Genomic DNA, 18,941 nt, shown 5'->3' on the forward strand with positions numbered 1-18,941 from the left:
TGGGAAGATCTCACATGCCGCAGAGCAGCTAAGCCTGTGTGCCACAACTACTGAGCCTGTCCTCTAGAACCCGTGAGCCACAACTACTGAGCCCACGTGCCACAACTACTGAAGCCTGCGTGACTAGAGCCCACGCTCCACAGCAAGAGAAGCCACTGCAATGAGAAGCCTGTGCACCGCAATGAAGAGTAGCCACCTCTCGCCACAACTAGAGAAAACTCGTGCATAGCAACGAAGACCCAAAGCAGCCAAAAATAAAGAAAAAAATTAAATTAAATTAAAATTTTAATAAAATTAAAAATAAAAATCACATCCCTAGTTATCACCCATGGAGTCTGCAGATTAGATGAGAGATGACATTGTTATTTGGATAAGACTATAGATAGGAATCTGAACCAAAGAAATATATTTGTCCTCTATGGGAATGTTGCCACCATATTTCTCTGAATCAAGATGCTACTCAGTCAATTTTATAAGATTTTCTTCAGCTCTCAGATATTTGGAGCTAATAAAAATGCTTTATGCATTTCCAGGGCCTTGTCCCCAGATTCTTTCGCAGTTCATAATGGTTGCCTCAATTTTTCCCCCCAGCTAGATTTTCTAAGGAATATTTATCTTTTTTAAAAATTAATTAATTTATTTATTTTTGGCTGCATTGGGTCTTCGTTGCTGCACATGGGCTTCTCATTGCGATGGCTTCTCTTGTTGGGGAGCACGGGCTCTAGGTGCGCAGGCTTCACTAATTGTGGCACGGGGGCTCAGTAGTTGTGGCTCGCAGGCTCTAGAGCTCAGGCTCAGTAGTTGTGGCGCATGGGCTTAGTTGCTCCACGGCACGTGGGATCTTCCCAGACCAGGGCACAAACCCATGTCCCCTGCATTGGCAGGTGGATTCTTAACCACTGTGCCACTTGGGAAGCCCAGGAATATTTATCTTAATCCTACTTTTGGTACCTCAGATTAATTCTCCTCTCTTAGGTTCATGTAGGGATTGATAGTGATGTCCCTTTAAAGCCAGAATTCCGGGCATGATGTTTTAAGTTTTGTCTTGACTAGTAATCTTATCAGAGGTTGTTACCCCAGTGGCCCATTGGGCAGCTTGAATGGATACCCGCCAAGTACCTAAATATCCACATTTTCTAATGATGGACATGAAGTTGTCATCTTCACACTATTAGCGTGGTTTGGTTGGAGAACAACTGTCTAGGAGTCTGGAAACTTGGATTCTGACAGCCTAGTCTGTTCTCATGCATTAAGCTTTTCGAAAGCCCTTTGACTACACTGACTTATTTGAGCTTCCTTGACCCTATGAGAATTAGTGGGGAAGAGAATGTGGTTCCCATTTTGTAGAGAGCAGAACCTCAGATGCATATTTTGACTGAGGGCAATAAATCAAAGAGGGGTCAAGACCAGAGCCAAGTCTTGTGGCTCCAAGGTGTCCATTGTTCATGATCTCAGAACTCCGTGTCAACCTTCACCTCTGGCGAGCTGAAGCCCTTAGGTGGGCATTAGGGTGGTCTGGACCTCCCTTAGTAAGCTAGGCCAAGGAGGCTTGGCTGGAGCAGGAACGAGGCAGGACTTCCATGGGCAGCCAGGCTCTGGGTGATTCACACGGAGGGGGGATCTGAAGTCACTTTTGGGGGTGTTTTCATTGCTGACTTTTCCAGGACCTTAAAAGCCATGGCTGCAAAGATTCTTGCCTAAGGAACTGGGTCTATAACTTCCCTTTTCACCAGCCATAATCAGGTCTGAAGATGACAAACTCAGACAAGCAAAGAAGGCACACACATACCTCATGGGAAAGCAGAGCTGATTGTCACAGACGATACCTGCGGTAGGAACCCGAATATTCTAATATGCTTTTTTTCCACCATGAGACTGAAGCAAACTGGCCATCTTATCAAAAGGACAAGTCATGTATCTGGTTACTCAGCAGACAGAAAGCTCGAAGTTCCTCCTCAAGATAAGCTATTCACATTCACATTTTTTTATTTAGTCAACTGAGTTTTGTTGATACCCCAATATTTGGAAAAACAAAATGTGTGCAAACTGTATATTTTCTAAGGTCATATTTTTTCCCCTGGGTTTCTAGGGCTTGAATGTGTGGCCTGCTTTTATGGTTTGTCAACAAGATCACTCCATAAAATGCATTCTGATATCTCACAGCTGTGTATAATTTATTCTGTCTATCCATGCAGCACAAATAAAATTTTTATTTGCATCATCTAAAAGAAATACCAGTGTATAAATACATAAGCAAAGCTCATAAGAAACCATCTTCTGACTCCATATACTGCTGGGGGGATATTGTGCAACCAATTAAAAAGCTGAGAGATGGCTTCATTATCCATGTAGATAGATCATAAATACTGTACTCAGCAAATAGTATATTTATTCAATTTCTTTAAAAGGTTGCACAACATTCTCCAAGTGCTGGCACAGTCTGCCTCTCAATTCTCCTTGGAATATTTAGAAACTAAAGCCTCTTAGAGGGGGAAAAAAAAAAATCAGCCCCGAAGGACTTCTTTTGATTAAGATGTCGGAATATGTAGGTGAAAAGGGAAATGTTCAGTGGTTGGAACATTTTGCCCTTAGGGGAGTAAATAGTGGTCTTTCTCTGCTCCTAGGAATCTTGGAGGGTAAAGGTCCAGGGGACTAAGAATGTTCTTTATATTTGGTTCATGCAGCTTCAGTTTGATTATCGAATAGGGAACCCCATGAAGGTCCCCTGCCCAGCTTCCCCCAAGTCAAGGATGTGGCCTTGCTGCCTCTCCAGGTTCCCCCACTGGCAGAGGCAAGCTAACGGTGCAACCAAGAGACCTGGATGTCACGGCACCATCTCTTTCTGCTGAGACAGGCAGCTTCTGAATGAGTCCTATTAAATGCAAAGACATTTTCTCTAGGTCTCTGAGGCCTGGGTGGTCATCTTCCATTCCTTTGAGCGTCGTGGCTGGGATAACCACGAAAACCGTCGCGTCTTCTGCGGCTGGGCGCTGGGTGATCCAGGACTCCGGTTTTAGGTTTAACAAGCCTTGGGCAATTGGATTTGCGATTCAGTGCTCGATTTAACAACCTGCTTGCATTGGAAACTTAGGCTAACAGAACCGCCAGGAGTATAGCTTATAATCAAATTGGTTTGTTTATGTAGAGGAAATTTGAAAATGGTTGCAATCACTTTCGGAAGAGTTTTACCTGACTTTTCAGAAGATTAACACGTCAGCCAGGGTGACTCTTGGCACGTGGCATGGTTTTCACTGGCTGAGGGGCAAGTTCAGACGGATCTGCCGTTTTCACCCCATAATTGTGGGTGTTTCAAAGCCTTCTTAATCCAATCCAAACAACACACCAGCACTCTTTCAAGATAAGTTCATTTCCTGGCACTTAGCCCTGCTGTGCAGGAGCTGTGTAACTGGATCAGAACTCACGTCGTTTCAGGCAGTTCCGACGTGGGAACCCCGCTGAGGGTCCTGAGCAAGAGAGACCCAGGGCTCGGCAAAAGCTCAGAGAGCGACGCCCATAAAACCAGTCGGTGTTCTGCACGCTTCCTGTGTATCGTCTGCCCCGGGCCTCCCCGCCCTCGGCCTCGTTCTACGGAAAAGGAACACACTTGCTGACCCTCTGCTGACATGTTCTTCCCACGGCTCTGGATGGGGCTGGAAGGTTCTCATCTTCACGTCTCATTTCTGTGCCTCCCGTCCCGGCAAATGAAGGTCTCTCCTCCCTGTGCGTCAGAGGTAGCCCCCACCCCCACTCAACCACCACCTTGTTTTTCTCATTACATTTTATTTTGAAATCACTTTAGCTTTACAAAAGAGTTACGAGGACAGCATGGGGTGTCCCTGTAGCCCTGTTGTTTCAGGGTCCTGGTTACTCTCTGAAATGGTCTTATTCATTCAGCCGTCTCTCTCCCAATATAATAATACAAGTCACGAGGGCAGCTTGGTCTGTGTCCCTCTCTTAGATACACGGGATGGAGAGAACCAAGTGTGCTGGGACAAAGCTGTATTTAAGAGATGAGGGTCCCCACAGTGTAGACAGAGGGGGCTGGTTCCAGGTGGCACGAGGGCCTCCTGGGCCGAAGCAGGCGGAATGGCTTTTTGAATGGAAGACCTCAGGTCTAGAGGGCCCATCACAAGGCGAGCACTTAGTGAACAGTTTGGTGAACGAGTGAGTGAGTGAATGAGTGAACGAACAGATAAGTGGGCCAACAACGGGACCAGGACCGATGGCCAATACGTGGTCAGGTTGGTAGTGGTGCTGGGGTGTGTCTCACTCCAAAACCCATGCTTGTAGCGACTCTGCGCCATCTTGGAGCACATTGGAGGGCATGAAATCAAGCCACTGGAGGAAGTTCATTTATTCAAGCTCTCTGTGCCATCCGCGACCGCCCCCTCTGCAGCCGGGAAAGACCTCTGATGAATTCCATGCAGACGGCCATCCTCTCCTCCCTCCTGCCCTCCACTAATGTCCACAGAGGAAGTTCATTTATTCAAGATCTCTGTGCCATCCGCGACCGCCCCCTCTGCAGCCGGGAAAGACCTCTGATGAATTCCATGCAGACAGCCATCCTCTCCTCCCTCCTGCCCTCCACTAATGTCCACAGAGGTCACCACCCGGAGCCAGCCCCCTCCGCTTACACGGCTGGAACTCCCGTCTGTCTGGCACGGGCCCATCCCTGAGAACCTCGCGCCTCCCAGGCCTGAGACCGCGAGCCCTCCTGTCCTTGCTGCCCTGGCCCGCGGTCCCTTCTCTGCCTCCGGTGCCTCGTGTGGCCGACGGCCCCAGCTCACCCCCTCTGCCATTGGCCATGGCCCCGACTTTCGGTTCCTCCTCGGTCCCTTGGCGCTCAGCAACTGGGAGTTTCAAATGCTTCGTGACCAGCTTGAGAATTTTCCAGAGAGGCTGTGTCAGACAGTTAATACTCAAGTAGTAATCCTTTTGTAACCTGACTATAACTGCAGACTTCCACACTGAGCATGATAAAATGGTGTGGATTTAAAAGTATTTGGGGGCCTGTAAAATGTCTAGGATTAAAATTTCAATACCATTTGTGCCCAATAAATGCGAACTCTTTAGTAACTTGAAACTGTGGTATTATGACTCAGGTCTGAAAATTATGAGTCCTGGTTGAAGAAATGGGAATACCATGTGAGGAATCAGCTCCCGTCCTTCACCTTGAGGGATAGACTGTGGTCGCACCGAATAGCAGGAGGGTGACCTCATAGGGGAGCTAGCCCGGAGAAACGACTGTGTTTGTTAAGAAAGCAATACACTCTCCAGAAGAGAAATATGTTACACTTTCCATTAGGATTGTTTATGGAAATGGGGCTACACTGAACCTGGCTCAGTATATTAGCTGCTTTGACAGTACCCCAGGAAACAAGATCACATGATAGGTGATAGAACGACTTAATTTTTTTTTTTTTCCCCGTGAACCAGTCTAGTCAGTCTGAACTCGAGAAATTAATTTTGTCCATAGAATCACTCCCATAGCACATAAACTTAGCCTCCATAAGTACAGAGAACGGAGTTGGCATTGTGTTTAACTGATTCGCTGGAACTTAAGTAAATGGATTTAGTCTTCATATACCTAAAGCCCTGAGACTTTAAATAGAGCTGATCTTAAGCAAAGCATTAATGCATCATTTAAAAAGTCACGGCTCGTGGGTTGTTGTTGCTCGTTGAAGGACAGAATTATATACTTTGACGATGCTGAATCACCCAGCACATGCCACAGGGCTTGAAGGAAAAAATTAGCTCTTGTTTTCTTTGTTACAAAATTTTTTGTGTCCGATTGACAGAGAATTAATCAGTTTTAACACTTGCCCATGATTGAATAGCTTATGGTGCTTCCCTGGCCTTATTCACCTTCCAGATATTTTCATTGAGTCTTCGATGTCACACGTCTGACGCTAGACTCTTCCGGACTGGAATAAGCATGAAGATTTTTCTTTGTGTTGCAGGCGTGAACTTGGGAAGCAGATTCGTACCTTCCATGCAACAGGCCAGCACGAGGGACGGGAGAGGAGCTTACGAAGTGGTCAGTGCCTCTCTTTTGAATGGAGACCCGTGGAACCCAGTGACAAACGTGGTCACGAAGGTCAGTTCTTTTGGTTTTGTTTTTCTTCTTGACTTTTCAATGACTGAAGTTTAAAAATCACATTAACTGCATTCATATTCTCTTATTCAAGTTTTGTCTTTATCGACTTTAATTCCAACTTTATCCTTCCTTATAAAGTGAAATCTTCATTATTAAGAAGATAAAATACCAACTGGTTTTGATGTGACAGTTCTGATGAGTCTCTCAATGCTGTTACTGTCTGTGGAAACTTATTTTTTCAAGCACACACCAGGGATAACATTTCCAGATATATAACTTTCAGCTCATTTTACTTGAGTGCTGGATATTTTTCTATATTCATGTCTGTTTCATTAACATTTCAGTTTTATCGATCGATTATTGGTAGAAACATTTTAATGCAACTTTTTAAAAAAGTTTGTAATGAGTTTTTTAAAAAATATTTATTTATTTATTTTTGGCTGTGTTGGGTCTTCCTTGCTGTGTGCGGGCCTTCCCTAGTTGCCGTGAGCGGGGGCTACTCTTTGTTGCGGTGCGCGGGCTTCTCATTGTGGTGGCTTCTCTTGTTGCGGATCACGGGCTTCAGTAGTTGTGGCACATGGGCTCAGTAGTTGTGGCTCGCGGGCTCTAGAGCGCAGGCTCAGTAGTTGTGGCGCACAGGCTTAATTGCTCCGCGGCATGTGGGATCTTCCCGGACCAGGGCTTGAACCCGTGTCCCCTGCATTGGCAGACAGATTCTTAACCACTGCGCCACCAGGGAAGTCTCTGTAATGAGTTTTAATGCAGTTTTATGCTTTGTTTACTTTGACACATGTTTGATTTGAGTCTTCTATGATGTAAAAGAAAAATATAAAATAATTGAAATATTAGTGATTAAATTTCATATTTTGATGAGGTTTGTCTGACAAATATAAGTGAGTTTCTTAAATTTCAGAATTGTTGGAACAGTTGGAAAGGGATAAAATCTATAGAAATATGAGCTCTTTGGAGAGATCATACAGATGGCTTTGTCCTTGTGTTATGTGGAACTATTTTTAGAGTATTTTTTATAATAGAAAACAGATTTTTTTAAAAGAGCAGTTGAGATTGTGAAAATGGTCTGTAGTGTTCTGGAAGGGCTGCAGTGGGCCACCTTTGTGTCCATAATGATAATATGATTTACATCATTATTTTATTTTCTAAAGAGGCTTTCAGCTGAAAGGGAGCATTCAGAAAGGTTAGGTTAAAGGATCCAAATGCCAAATCTCAACTTTTTCAATATTTCTGTTTCATGGAGACTGTTGCAGGTGGAATATACAAAGTATAAGTCAATCACGGTGACATTGATACTGTTTCCTAGAAGAAAAACTTAAGACACTAAAGAAAATTTCATCATGGTACTAATTTGCAAAACGAGAAATGATACGATAGATTCAGAAAAAGGGAAGTATACTATGTTATAAAGAAAGTATATCTTTAAAATACTGATGGGCACTAACTAATAATATAAAAATATGGAACAATCTAAAGTTACTTGGGTGGTGGAAGCCTCTATGGGAGTTTTTCCCTGGTGGTAGGGTTGCCAGATTTAGCAAATAAGAGTACAGAATGCCCCGTTAAACTTGGACTTAGGTAAACGATGAATATTTTTTGGCATAAGTCTATCCCATGCAATATTTGGGATATTGTTGTTTATCACAATCCAGATTTAACTGCCGTCCTGTGTTTTATCTGGCAGCCCACCTTGGAGGGCATCAGAGCAACAAGCTGGTGAAGGTTCTCAGTATGCCTTTGGAATGGACGAGTTCAGGCTGGCTCTAGTTTCTGACCTCCAGCCTCATCCTTACTACCGGCTAGCCACCTTGCAGACGTCAGGAGGCATACCAGAGGGGGAAGTGGCACGTCCGCCCTGGCCAAGCTTACAGCCTGATGGCCGGGGGCCACCAGCGCCATCTTTGTAGAAAACTAGGAAGAGCCATTATTGTTTGATCACTGTCCCACCTCCTCTAGGGGGTCTGCATCTGGGATTAGAACCGGGCAGGAAGTAGGCACATACCTACTGACTAAAATAACTCCAGGTCACGGACATTATTTAAGGGAACAGCGAGCTGGGTGGTTTGGGGAACAGCATCTTGTCGTAAGGCCGTGGGGCTCATCTCCGCATGTGGCTGTGGAGTCAGCCTTATGGCTCTGTAATTACCATGTGCCCCCTTAATTGGTGGTTACCCACTAAGACCTTGCATGAAAGGGGTGCATGTAAATGTCTGTTAACGTGCGTGTACCTGCGTGCCGTAATTCTTCACGGGCTAGCTGTGTATGTTTGTTGTGGGAATAAGGATTCTGCCACATGGCGAGTTTGTGTACGTCTTTCTTCGTCATCAAAATAACAGTCAGTGCTGTAATTTTATTTTATTTTTTTAAAATTTTCTGGGGGGGTGTTTTATTGAAATCTTTCCTTTATTGTGCATCTTCAATATCGAGGACCAGTATCCTGTTTTCTCCATCCTGAATTCCCCTCAGAGTGCACAGCGGGGGCAGCCGCAGTGGCTGATGCCTTTTTGGCCACGACATCTTTTGTTCACTAAATGGCGGGGGACAAACTTTGTCCACAGTGCCTCATTTTGGTCATAAATCTGACCAACTTTGGGGAGGCAGGTCATGACCAATTTTGTCCCATGGTGCTAAGGAGGCTGATTGCTACATTGAGGAGGATTCTGTGGATAGGGCACTCAATGTGCTAATTTTCAGATTAGGCCCTGTTGACAGTCTAAAACGCTCTGGATCTCCCATCTTACTGGTCTATTATGATCTGGGAAATGTTTTCCCTGTTCCTTCTTTCCATATCTAGAGTTGCGCCATTACAAATATTCTCCGTAGAGGTAGATATACGATGGATGTGGCCTCAAGACATTTAGTCATCGTTACTTTGTTGGAGGCCTCCTTAAATATTGAGTAATGCGAGAGACAACAATCTCATAAAATAGTTGGGATATAAGTAATACTACTAGTAACTGTAATTTTAGACTGCACTAACGGGGCGTATCTTCCAGCATGCAAAGCATACCCACTTCATGAATATTTTTGCTACACGACTATGCCTGCAGGACCTTCGAACACAGGCTTTGAGGTTTGCGTTCCTGCTTCCCAGTTTTATTCCTTGCTGCCTTCTTTCCATTCAGCCAGTCTTTGACAATTTGACTTAATTGGTTTGAGGGAAGGCCCGGGCATCAACTTGATTCCGGCCAAAGTACTCAGATTCTCTTTTTCTCTCTCTCTCATCTGTGTTGGAGATATATCCAAATGGAGTATTATTATTTCCTTTACAAATCAAGAGTCAAGCCATCATCGCCACCGATCACGTCATTGAAAGAATAGAGGATGGGGAAAGAACATGACCTTGTGTACGTTGGAGAGCTTCCAGCATTTCGTTTGTTTGCTTGCCGTTGTTTTGATCTATAACATGAGCATAAGCTTATCTGCTCTTTCCTCCCTCTTGGGGTCATTGTAAGAATGAGGTGAAACGATGGGTGTGAAAATACATTACCTAAAAACTACCACCCCAGTGTAAGGTGATATGGAGAGTTTATAAAGTTTCTTTAGGGACCAACCTCCAACTTCGTGTCCTAAACAGATTTCCTCTGGATCCAGGGAAGACATATCAAGATGGGGTTGATTGTGAGATGACCTCAGCTGAGCTCAGCCTTTGAATGCTCCAGGAAAGTTCCAATTTCCAGCTTTCTCACAGGAGGATGAAATGATGGAAATAGTATGCGAAATGGAAAATAAAGAGGCAAAAGGATGAGAGCATGAAACCAGAGCTTCCCACAGCATACTGAGGATCTGAAAGATCAAATAGCTGCTAATTAAAATGGCAGAGGTAGTGTCTGCTGCATAGATTTCCATTTGCTTTGTTTCACGGCCGGCCGAGAAAACCAAGCCCTGTTTTCCCCTCAAATAACCAGTCCCCTTTCACGCCTCTGCAGTCAGACTTCTTCTCGGAGGGGTTGTCCCATCCCCCTCCCCACCTCTGCCCGCAGGTCCTCCGCGGCCTCTGTAGCAGCTTCCACTCACAGCACTTCATCACGACCGCTCTTGCCAAGGTCATGGGCGGCCTCTCAACCTCTGAAGCCAGAGCATGCCTCTCGCTCTTTAGTTTACTTATCTTGACGCTGATTAACCCTCCTTTGAAACTCTCACTTCCTTTGGCTCCTTGAGACCCTGTGCGCTCTTGTTTGCTCTCATGTGTTTTTAATTCTTGCCTTTGGTTCCTCTTCCCGGCTGTGTCCCTTAACTGTTGGTGTCCCCCGAGTTTCTTCCTCGGCACGTTTCTGACTGAGGGCTTCTGCGGGTCGGGTCATTCCGTCCCGTGGCCTCGCTGTCCACCTGCGGAAGGAGGGCCAGGAGCTCCCGGGAGTGACAGAGGCAGCCGCCGCCCACACACTCGGGCTCCTACCACGTGGGACGTGGATCTGATCGCCTCTCCATCGTCCTCCGACGGACACTGACTGACAATCCATATCGCCCGCCTGCTCTGACGCCTGAGATCGGGTGGGTCACCGACTTCCAACGGATTGTAGGCACCTCCAGCCGGAAAGTTCCCAGTTGCCTTAACGGACTGTGTCCCGCTGTGGAAACAGCCCCCCAGCCACGTTCTCCACTTATTTAGTAGCCCTTGGAAGATAAGACTGTCACCCCCCAGCTCCCCTCACGTCATGAGCTTGGAGACATCTCACCCTTCAGAAGCTTCTCACGCTGTCTGGCTCGGATCCTTCACTTGCTACCCACGCTGGAGGCTTCGCTCCCGCCTCTCAGCCATCCCGCTCCTCCGCGGAAGCCTGTTGCCTAACTGTGCCACCTCCTTCACTGCCGCAAAGGACTGGCATTTGCTTTGGCCCTGCCACCTGCGTCCTGCTCGTTCCCGAAGCCCCAGCTTAACCAGCACCTTCTCTGTGCAGCTCCTTCTGACCTCCCCAGCCACGCCTGTCCTTCCCGGACCTTTGTCCTGATCGGTCATGTCCGTGACGTGCAGGCGCACCTTCACTCGTGCGCGCTGAGCCTGGGGACGTGGCAGAAACAGAAGCTCAGGACATGCAGCTTAAATCACACGTCCGTCCTCTGATCTCCCCGAGGAGCATGTGGCCGGGGGACAGGCCAGGGTCAGGGGTGGCGTGACGGGAGATCGGGTGTCTGCTGTTTCCTCTCTTCTCCACCTGAAACGGGGCAAGTCTCTCACTCCCTGAGAGTGAGTCTGCTTTTTCAGTTGGATGTCATTATACGGCAGGGACCCCAAAATAAGCAAACTCAACTGTGCTCAACCCAGCGGGGTTCAGGAGAGAAGAAATGGCCACACTGAACTTATAGAAAAGCACACAAACCATGAGGTACTTAGAAGATTCCTGTTAACCCTGCCTTGGGTACGGCTTCGCCTTCTGTGCTGGCTTTAGACCCTAACTCTGCGAGGCTTGGGACTCCGCTCTTTGGCATGGATCATACTGCGCTGTCATCGCTAGTTTATATTTTGTGTTTCTCTCACCAGCCTGTGCCCTCCCCACGGGTGGTGGCCTCAGCTTTGTTCCTTCCTTGTCCCTTAGTGCGGCGTTTGGCACCCAGTGAGGACTGTGCCCTCCCCACGGGTGGTGGCCTCAGCTTTGTTCCTTCCTTGTCCCTTAGTGCGGCGTTTGGCACCCAGTGAGGACACGGGCTCTGAGCCTTCCTCTGTGCCCCGGGGGCTGGGTTGCTCCCTGACGTGGAGGTGCCTTGTGCTGCAGAAGATAGAGGGGACAGAACTCAACCTTTGCGTGTTATTCAAACGCCAGAGGGTGCCTGGAGAGCCTCTCCATTTCTGCAGAGAGGTGCAACCCACTCTTGGATGACCTGGACTTTTCAGACATTGCTGGCCTCCTTATAGCGAGTGTAGGTTCTTTTGAAATCATTTTGGAGGTCTTTTATTGCTTGGAAGAACGGGCCATTTTTCTCTTTTGTGGCTGCTAGTGTTCTACCTGGAATAACTCGCCGTGTGTGCCTCTCTGTTCCAGGGGTTTACGTGGCCAGTCCTAGAGAGAATGAGTTTCCTCTTCTCTGAGGGAATATTCTGGTTATTGCAGGAGTTGCTGCAGGCCAGCCGGTGGGGCCTGAGCTTGGCTGAGTAAGCTCAATGGTTAGCCTTTTGACTTATGGAACATTGAGCTTACATTAGCTTACAAGCCAGCCAGTAGCGCTTCCTCTTAGGCATATAATGTTATTGAAATACCTCCTGTGAGGCTTCTCATAAGAAAAGTACAGTGGCTCCGAAGTTGGAACATTATTTCTAGACTGTACTGTCTCTTAGGATGGTCTGTTCTCTGCCTCCACCCCCTGTCTCTTAACTCCCATTGGACTCCCAACCCTACCACTTACCTGACAGTCTCCATGAGTCTACATCCGCCACCCAGGAGGCTCTTGTTCCGGCCTCACATAACCTACCCAGCCAAGATTCTGCCCACCCTTCTGGGAGGGGATTAGCGAGGTAAAAGCTGACCACCCCTGTACCTTTGGGAACTCAGCTGTTTTTTAATAGTGGACGCAGGCAGAGAGGAAGGAGAAAAGGCTTTGGAACATACAGAAATGGCTTCAGACTCCTGCACAGCCTCTGCCTTGCTGTGTGACGTTGGGCCAGTGACTAGCCCTTGCTGAGTCTGTTTCCTCATTTGTAAAGGAGATGATGATGGTCACCCTGCTGTCTGACATAGTGCCCCCGGCGTGCTCGGCAAATCCCAGCCACTCTCTTTTCATTGTAGGACGTTTGCCAGCATCCCTGGTCTTTACCATGAGACGCCAGGAGCACCCTCCTCCCCAGCCAGGTCAACTCAAAAGGCCCTGGGCTGGGGCGTCGGGGGTGTGCATAATTCCCCAGGTTAAGAACCCCTGCACTAAGGGAAAGCCGAGAAGGGTAAGGAAACAGTTACTCCGAGGACCTTTGCTTTGGATGGAGCCAGATCAAAAATTGGCAAACTTTTTAAATGAAGAGCTAGACGGTAAAGGTATTCAGCTGTGTGGGTCCTATGATCTCTGTCACAGCTACTCAACTTTGCCCCTGTGGCTTAAAAGGTCAAAGCAGCTGTAGATAATAAGTGAACCAATGGGTGTGGCTGTGTTCTGATAAAACTTATTTGTGGACATTGTAATTTGAATTTTATAACGTTCATGTGTCCTGAAATATTCTCCTTTTATTTTTCTTAACCACTAAGAAATATGAAACCATTCTTAGCTCATGGGCAGTGGGCTGCACATGGCCCTCAGACTGTAGTTTGCGACCCCCACCGGGCTAGACATACTCTAGATATGATCACACCAGGTGCCCCCAGCAGCCCTGCAAGGTGGATGTTGTGTGCACTTTGTAGGCGAAGATGCAGCAGCTCACAGGACAGGAAGGGACAGGGCTGACAGCTGGATGCTGAAGTCTAGTCTTTCCGTAGCGCTCGGCTGCCTCCCAGAAGAGCTTGAGCTTTCTTTCCCTTGTGCGTTGTATCAGGGCCGGTTCGTCAGTCTGGACTCCAGAGGCAAAGGTCTCGGCTCAGAGGGACAGTGTGGAGGGCTCTGGCTGCGCTGCCCTCCGAGGCAGCCCTGTGCGGGCTCCATCCCCACTCCCCGCCAGGCCTTTCAGTGTCCTTGCTTCCTCTTTGGTCAGCACACAAAGGGCAGGAAGCAGGCCAGCACGTTGTGCTTGTTTCCACTGCGTCCCCCCCCCCCCTTCAGGTTGCTCGGCACTCAGTCAAGGAGGGCTCTGGGCCACATTTCCACAGTGGTCTCTGCTAACTCATTTATTTCTTGTGACCTCTTAGCAAGGCCTTAATATCATTTTCCAAAAAGTTGTCTGTTGCATCGGGTCTCCTCGCAGTTTCTGCAACTTCTCTTCCTTCCCCAAAGCTTGTAGTGTCATCGTAGAACTGGGTCTTTGTTAAAAAGTGATATTTTAAAGTAACAAATTCGGATAATGCCAGGAGATAGAGCGGTTTGCATTATTTACACAGAGAGACATTATAAAATATATATTTTTTATAATCCTTGGGTACGACTCTCCATGTTTGACCGATGTGTTGAGCATATTTGATATTAGGAGACGAAGAGTTGGATGAATTCTGTCTTCAGTTTTTCATCTGTTCGTCCAAAAGGATATGTAAGTGTCTGCTGTGTCTCAGGTTCAAGGTCAAGTTCCTGTGACCCAAGAATGGGTGAGAGCCTATCCTGCCCTTGAGGACCTCAAAGTTTAGTGAACTAATGGTTATAATAAACTTAACTATTTAATAAGAGATATGTAATTTTTAAAACAAGTGATTTTAGAATAGCTTTTTTTTTTTCCAGGAAGTCGCTTGATGCTCATTTTCTTAATTTTTAAATTGAAGTGTAGTTGATTTACCATGTTGTGCTAGTTTCAGGTGTACAGCAAAGTGATTCAGTTATACATATATGTATATATATGTCTATTCTTTTTTCAGAAAAAAAAAAACAAAACAGAGTAGCTTTAGATTTACTGAAAAATGGCAAAGAAAGTGTATGGAGCGGTCCCATACTCCCCTCAGCCAGTTTTCCTGTTAGTCACATTTACATTTGCATATGGTGTGTTTGTAACAATGAATGATATATGGCTTTTTATATTTTAACCTGAACTCTTTTAATAAGAGAGAAAGGTCCTGGAGATTGAGGACATTTAGAAGAACACATAATTTCTAGAAAGGATGATAATTTATAAGTCAGAGTTTATAATAAAAAGCCTACCTTCCCAAGAGAGAATTTGTGTGTATCAATATTTCATTTAACAGTTTCATATCACGTGAAGGCTGAGGAAGCCATTGCCTATGCCTTGACTCTAGAATTTCTCTGAAGTTAAAACATAAACAACAAGGACTGTTCCTTCATAGTTGCTCAATAAACGGTCCTGATGGTGATGAGGCTGTTTTGTTCAATTGAAATTTAAAGCTCAGATTAAAAAAAAAAAAAATCCTCCTATTGTTTTCTTAAAAAGTGTGAAATATTTTTAAACATATCACGAGAATGCCTGCAACCAAGTCCACAAAATCATGTTAAAAACAACAGAATTGAGTGCTATTATGTGACTGTGACATAATGCCCATGTAGGGAGTTCGTGTGAGATTCTCCTTTTGTGTTGATTAAACATGCTCATGACCCGTCCAGTTCTCACACACATCCCTGTAAGCATCAGATGTGTGTTTCTCAGTGACGTATACCAGTATTTTACAATTGGACTTTCATTACTGCCTGCCTAAAGAGAAAAATTAAATGAATTAAAATTTGAATTAAATTTAATTTCTCTTTAAAGAGGGAAATTAAATACTAAGGAATAAGATTTTGTTGGGTAGTTTTAAGCTTTGGAGTGGAATAAACCATTGTAATACGTAAGAATTTTCACCTCCTCCCCATATACCAATTTTTGCTCCTTTGAGGGCAAATATCCACCCATTGAGAATGCATGATGGGCACCGCACATAAATAGGCAAAAGGAAATGCATATCTCCCAGGACTCCGTGTATTTACAGAAATATGTACATTGGAGATTTGGGGCAGGTAAGAATAAGAGTTGATTTCTCCTTCCCTCAAAGGCTGCTCTTGTTAGGTTTTCTTAAATTAATTTTTATTGGAGTATACTTGCTTTACAATGTTTGCTTTTGCTAGATTTTTAAAAATAACTGTTTTATATGAGAACAGTTGTAGATTTACCGAAAAATTGTAAAGATAATACAGAGATCCCATATACCTCACATCCAGTTTCCCCTGTTATTAACATCTTAAATTATTGTAGAGCATTTGTCACAGGCAACACTGATACATTGTTATTAACTAAAGTCCATATGCCTTATTCAGATTTTCCTAGTTCTTAGCTCCTGTCCCTTTTCTGTTCTAAGAGTCCATCCAGGTACCACGTTACATTTAGTCATCATCTCTCCTCAGGCTCTATTTGGCTGTGGCAGAGTTTCCCACACTTTCTGTTTTTGATGATACTGACAGATTTGAGGGATATGAGTCAAGGATTTTGTAGACTATCCATCAACTGGGATTTGTCTGATGTTCTTCTCCTGATTAAACTGAGCTTATCTGTCTTGAGGAGAAGTCCACAGAGATGAAGTACTGCTCCTGTTCCACCATATCGAGGGCACATACTGTCAACAGGACTTGTCACTGTTGATGTCAACTTTGACCAGCTGACTGAAGTCTTGTTTGTCAACTTTCTCCACCGTAGATTTCTTTTTTCCTTCCTTTCTATACTGAATTCTTTGGAAGGAAGTCACTGTGCACCTCCCACACTTAAGGAACTATGCTTCACGTCCTTGAAGGTTGAAGTAGCTACATAAGTTGTTTTGAATTTTTCTGCATGTGACAGTTGTCTACTTTCCCTGTTTATTTATATAGTCAATTGTTTATTTATATAAGCTGGGACTCAGGGGTATTCATTTTAGATTCTGTGATATAATCTAGCACTGTTTTATGTTGTTCAAGTTGTGCCTGCTTTGGCCACTGAGGATTCCCTCAGTCGGCTCCTGTGTCCATTTGATGCATATCCATTATTGTGTGTGTACGTCCGTGTGTGTGTGTGTGTGAGCCCTTTTTTACTTTCTGTTGCAACAAGATGCACCAGGTTTATCTTATACACTTCCCATCCCAGTCCTAAAATCAGCCATTTCTCCAAGGAGCCCTGGTTTCTGGGGAAATGGTATTAGAAACCAAGATCTGGGTGCTGGGTGTGCTCACTGCTACCGTAGTGTCATTACTTCTTGGTTTTGGCAGCTGACAAAACAAGGAACTATATGGACGTGCTCTTGGTAGATTAAAAAAAAAACAACCAATCTCGAATGCTGGATCATGACTGAGGCACACCATATATTTAATTTTTAAAATTGTATAATAGGAAATATAGCAGGAATTTGGCTTTTTTTTAAAGAGGTATAACTATACAGGTCAAAAAAGAAGAGTGGCTCTTTTCAATAAACGACATCAATTCTTGAAATCAAACCCAATCGTTTGTTCTTTTCCCTAAAATGTTATTTTAAAAATTTAACTCCCAGCTCTCTAGCATTTGACCTAACTCTGGCTTTTCACACTCCTTGACTTGGTCCATGCCTCAAGGCTGCCTTTCTGCAAATTGCTTGAAATTCATTTGACCTTTTCCTAAAAGTGGCAACAAAAAGATTTTCTTCAGCTGGCATAACCATTTTTGGGTACAACTGTTACTCAGCAAAGGTACTAAGCAACCTACTAATTTTCTGAACATATGATTTAAAGACATAGTCATAAACCCAGAACAGAGTTGGTGAGAGCACAGAATTAATGAGACCAGGACCAGGGCTATGGGTTGTGTCTCCATTAGGATCCCTGGTTCCTGTGGGAGCCATTAGCCTGGCTCCATTCCTTGGCCTTCCCCGGCATGTCTGACCCCAGCAGGCATCTCACAAAGGACCTCTGAAGGCAAACTCAGAAACCATTATGCATATACTCTATTTCCCATCCCTGATGGATTCGCAGAGCTATATTTGTATAGGTAGGTGACATATTTTACATACTCTTCCCTAACTTTGGTCACCCACGACCCACATGCAAGATTTTAGCTTAATTACAGAAGCAAGTCACACTGAATAGTTTATATATGCTTGCTGTGCATATTGATTTTTTTTTTTTTCCTCAAACACAGAAAAAGAATATAAATGATTAAAATGAAGTCTGTTATCAGGGAAACACATTATGCCGTTTGAAAAGTGTCTCAGACCTTCAGCAAATTCTCTATTTTTTTCCACCCAATAAGTGCTTCCAGGGTGCCATGTACGGCTATGCAAATTAAGTCCTGCGTAGCTCGGCGAGGCGCAGGGTCCATTTGGTCCCTAGATTTGAGGGTGACGGCCCTGCCTAGGAACCAGGACCGTTCAGTGGAATTCTGTCTCACAGTTTAGAGAGGAAAAATTTTGCTGATTAAAGATGATCCTGCATATTCCTTTAATCAGTAAATAGTTACTGAGACCTCATGGTATCCCAGGCCCCGTGCTAGGCACTAGAGGTATTTTGCCCTTTTAAAACATGCATGAAAGCTGGCAGTTTCATCTCAGAACGACTTTGAAGCTTGCTCAAAGAGAACCCTAGGAAATGTCAACCCCTTCTGTAGTACAAACATCAGGAAGAGTTAAGAGCCCACCGGGGGTGGAGAATTTTATCATCGCTCCTTTGAAATCTAGCCTCTTCTTTTGCAGTTCAAAACAAGACCACTGGGGCATATAATCTTCGGTTGTGCCTATTCAGCTAATAGGAATGTGTTTGCATCGCCAGGAGTTATTGCTGGTTTGCGTGTCTTGAGGAGAAGACGTGGGGGAAGCAGGGGATCCCCAGAGCTCCGGGGTGGCAACACTGGCCTCCCGTGTATGTGTCTCTGCCCGTCGGGAGTGCAGATCGCAGACAATCGCCGTCTCTCCACTTTCATGTCTGCATTGTCTTGGAAGAGTTCAGAAACCCGGTTCTGTAGACCCCCTTGCCTCCTGGCCTAAGTAAGGGGAGAAGGGAGCTTTTTAAGGTTCATCTCCAGAACAGTCTCGGTGGAGCCCCAGAGCTGTTTTTCCAGCCTGCTGTTTCACTGGCAGGTAGCGAGCTGCGTCTGGTTGAGTCTGGAAGCGTTTCTGGGAAGGCAACTGCCCCGGGAAACGCCTGGAATGGGCATTACACAGACTGGTCTTCCTCTGGGTTCTGAGGACTAAGCTGAGAGTCATCTTCATACTGCAAACTTCAGCTGTCAGACAGGGTTAGAAGGAGCTGCTGGGGGGAAGGGCAGAAACTGTGTGCTGAAGTCAAGTACAAAAAAACACTGAGTGCGTTTTGGTTTGGTTCTAACAGACAGGCTCGTGGACACATTCTT

At 45.3% G+C, this 18,941-nt stretch overlaps 1 protein-coding gene across 2 annotated transcripts in view; it reads left to right on the top strand.

Moving 5' to 3' along the window:
- Positions 1-18,941, top strand: part of ADAM12 (ADAM metallopeptidase domain 12) — a 675,955-nt gene that overhangs the window by 337,413 nt on the left and 319,601 nt on the right. For both annotated transcript variants that reach the window (XM_059053840.2, XM_067024331.1), the window contains one exon: positions 5,961-6,097. In XM_059053840.2, the coding sequence (XP_058909823.1) occupies positions 5,961-6,097 (137 nt within the window). The remainder of the gene's footprint in view (positions 1-5,960; positions 6,098-18,941) is intronic.

The sequence above is a fragment of the Kogia breviceps genome, chromosome 2 (assembly GCF_026419965.1).
Source record: "Kogia breviceps isolate mKogBre1 chromosome 2, mKogBre1 haplotype 1, whole genome shotgun sequence".
Classification (NCBI taxonomy): Eukaryota; Metazoa; Chordata; class Mammalia; order Artiodactyla; family Physeteridae; genus Kogia; species Kogia breviceps.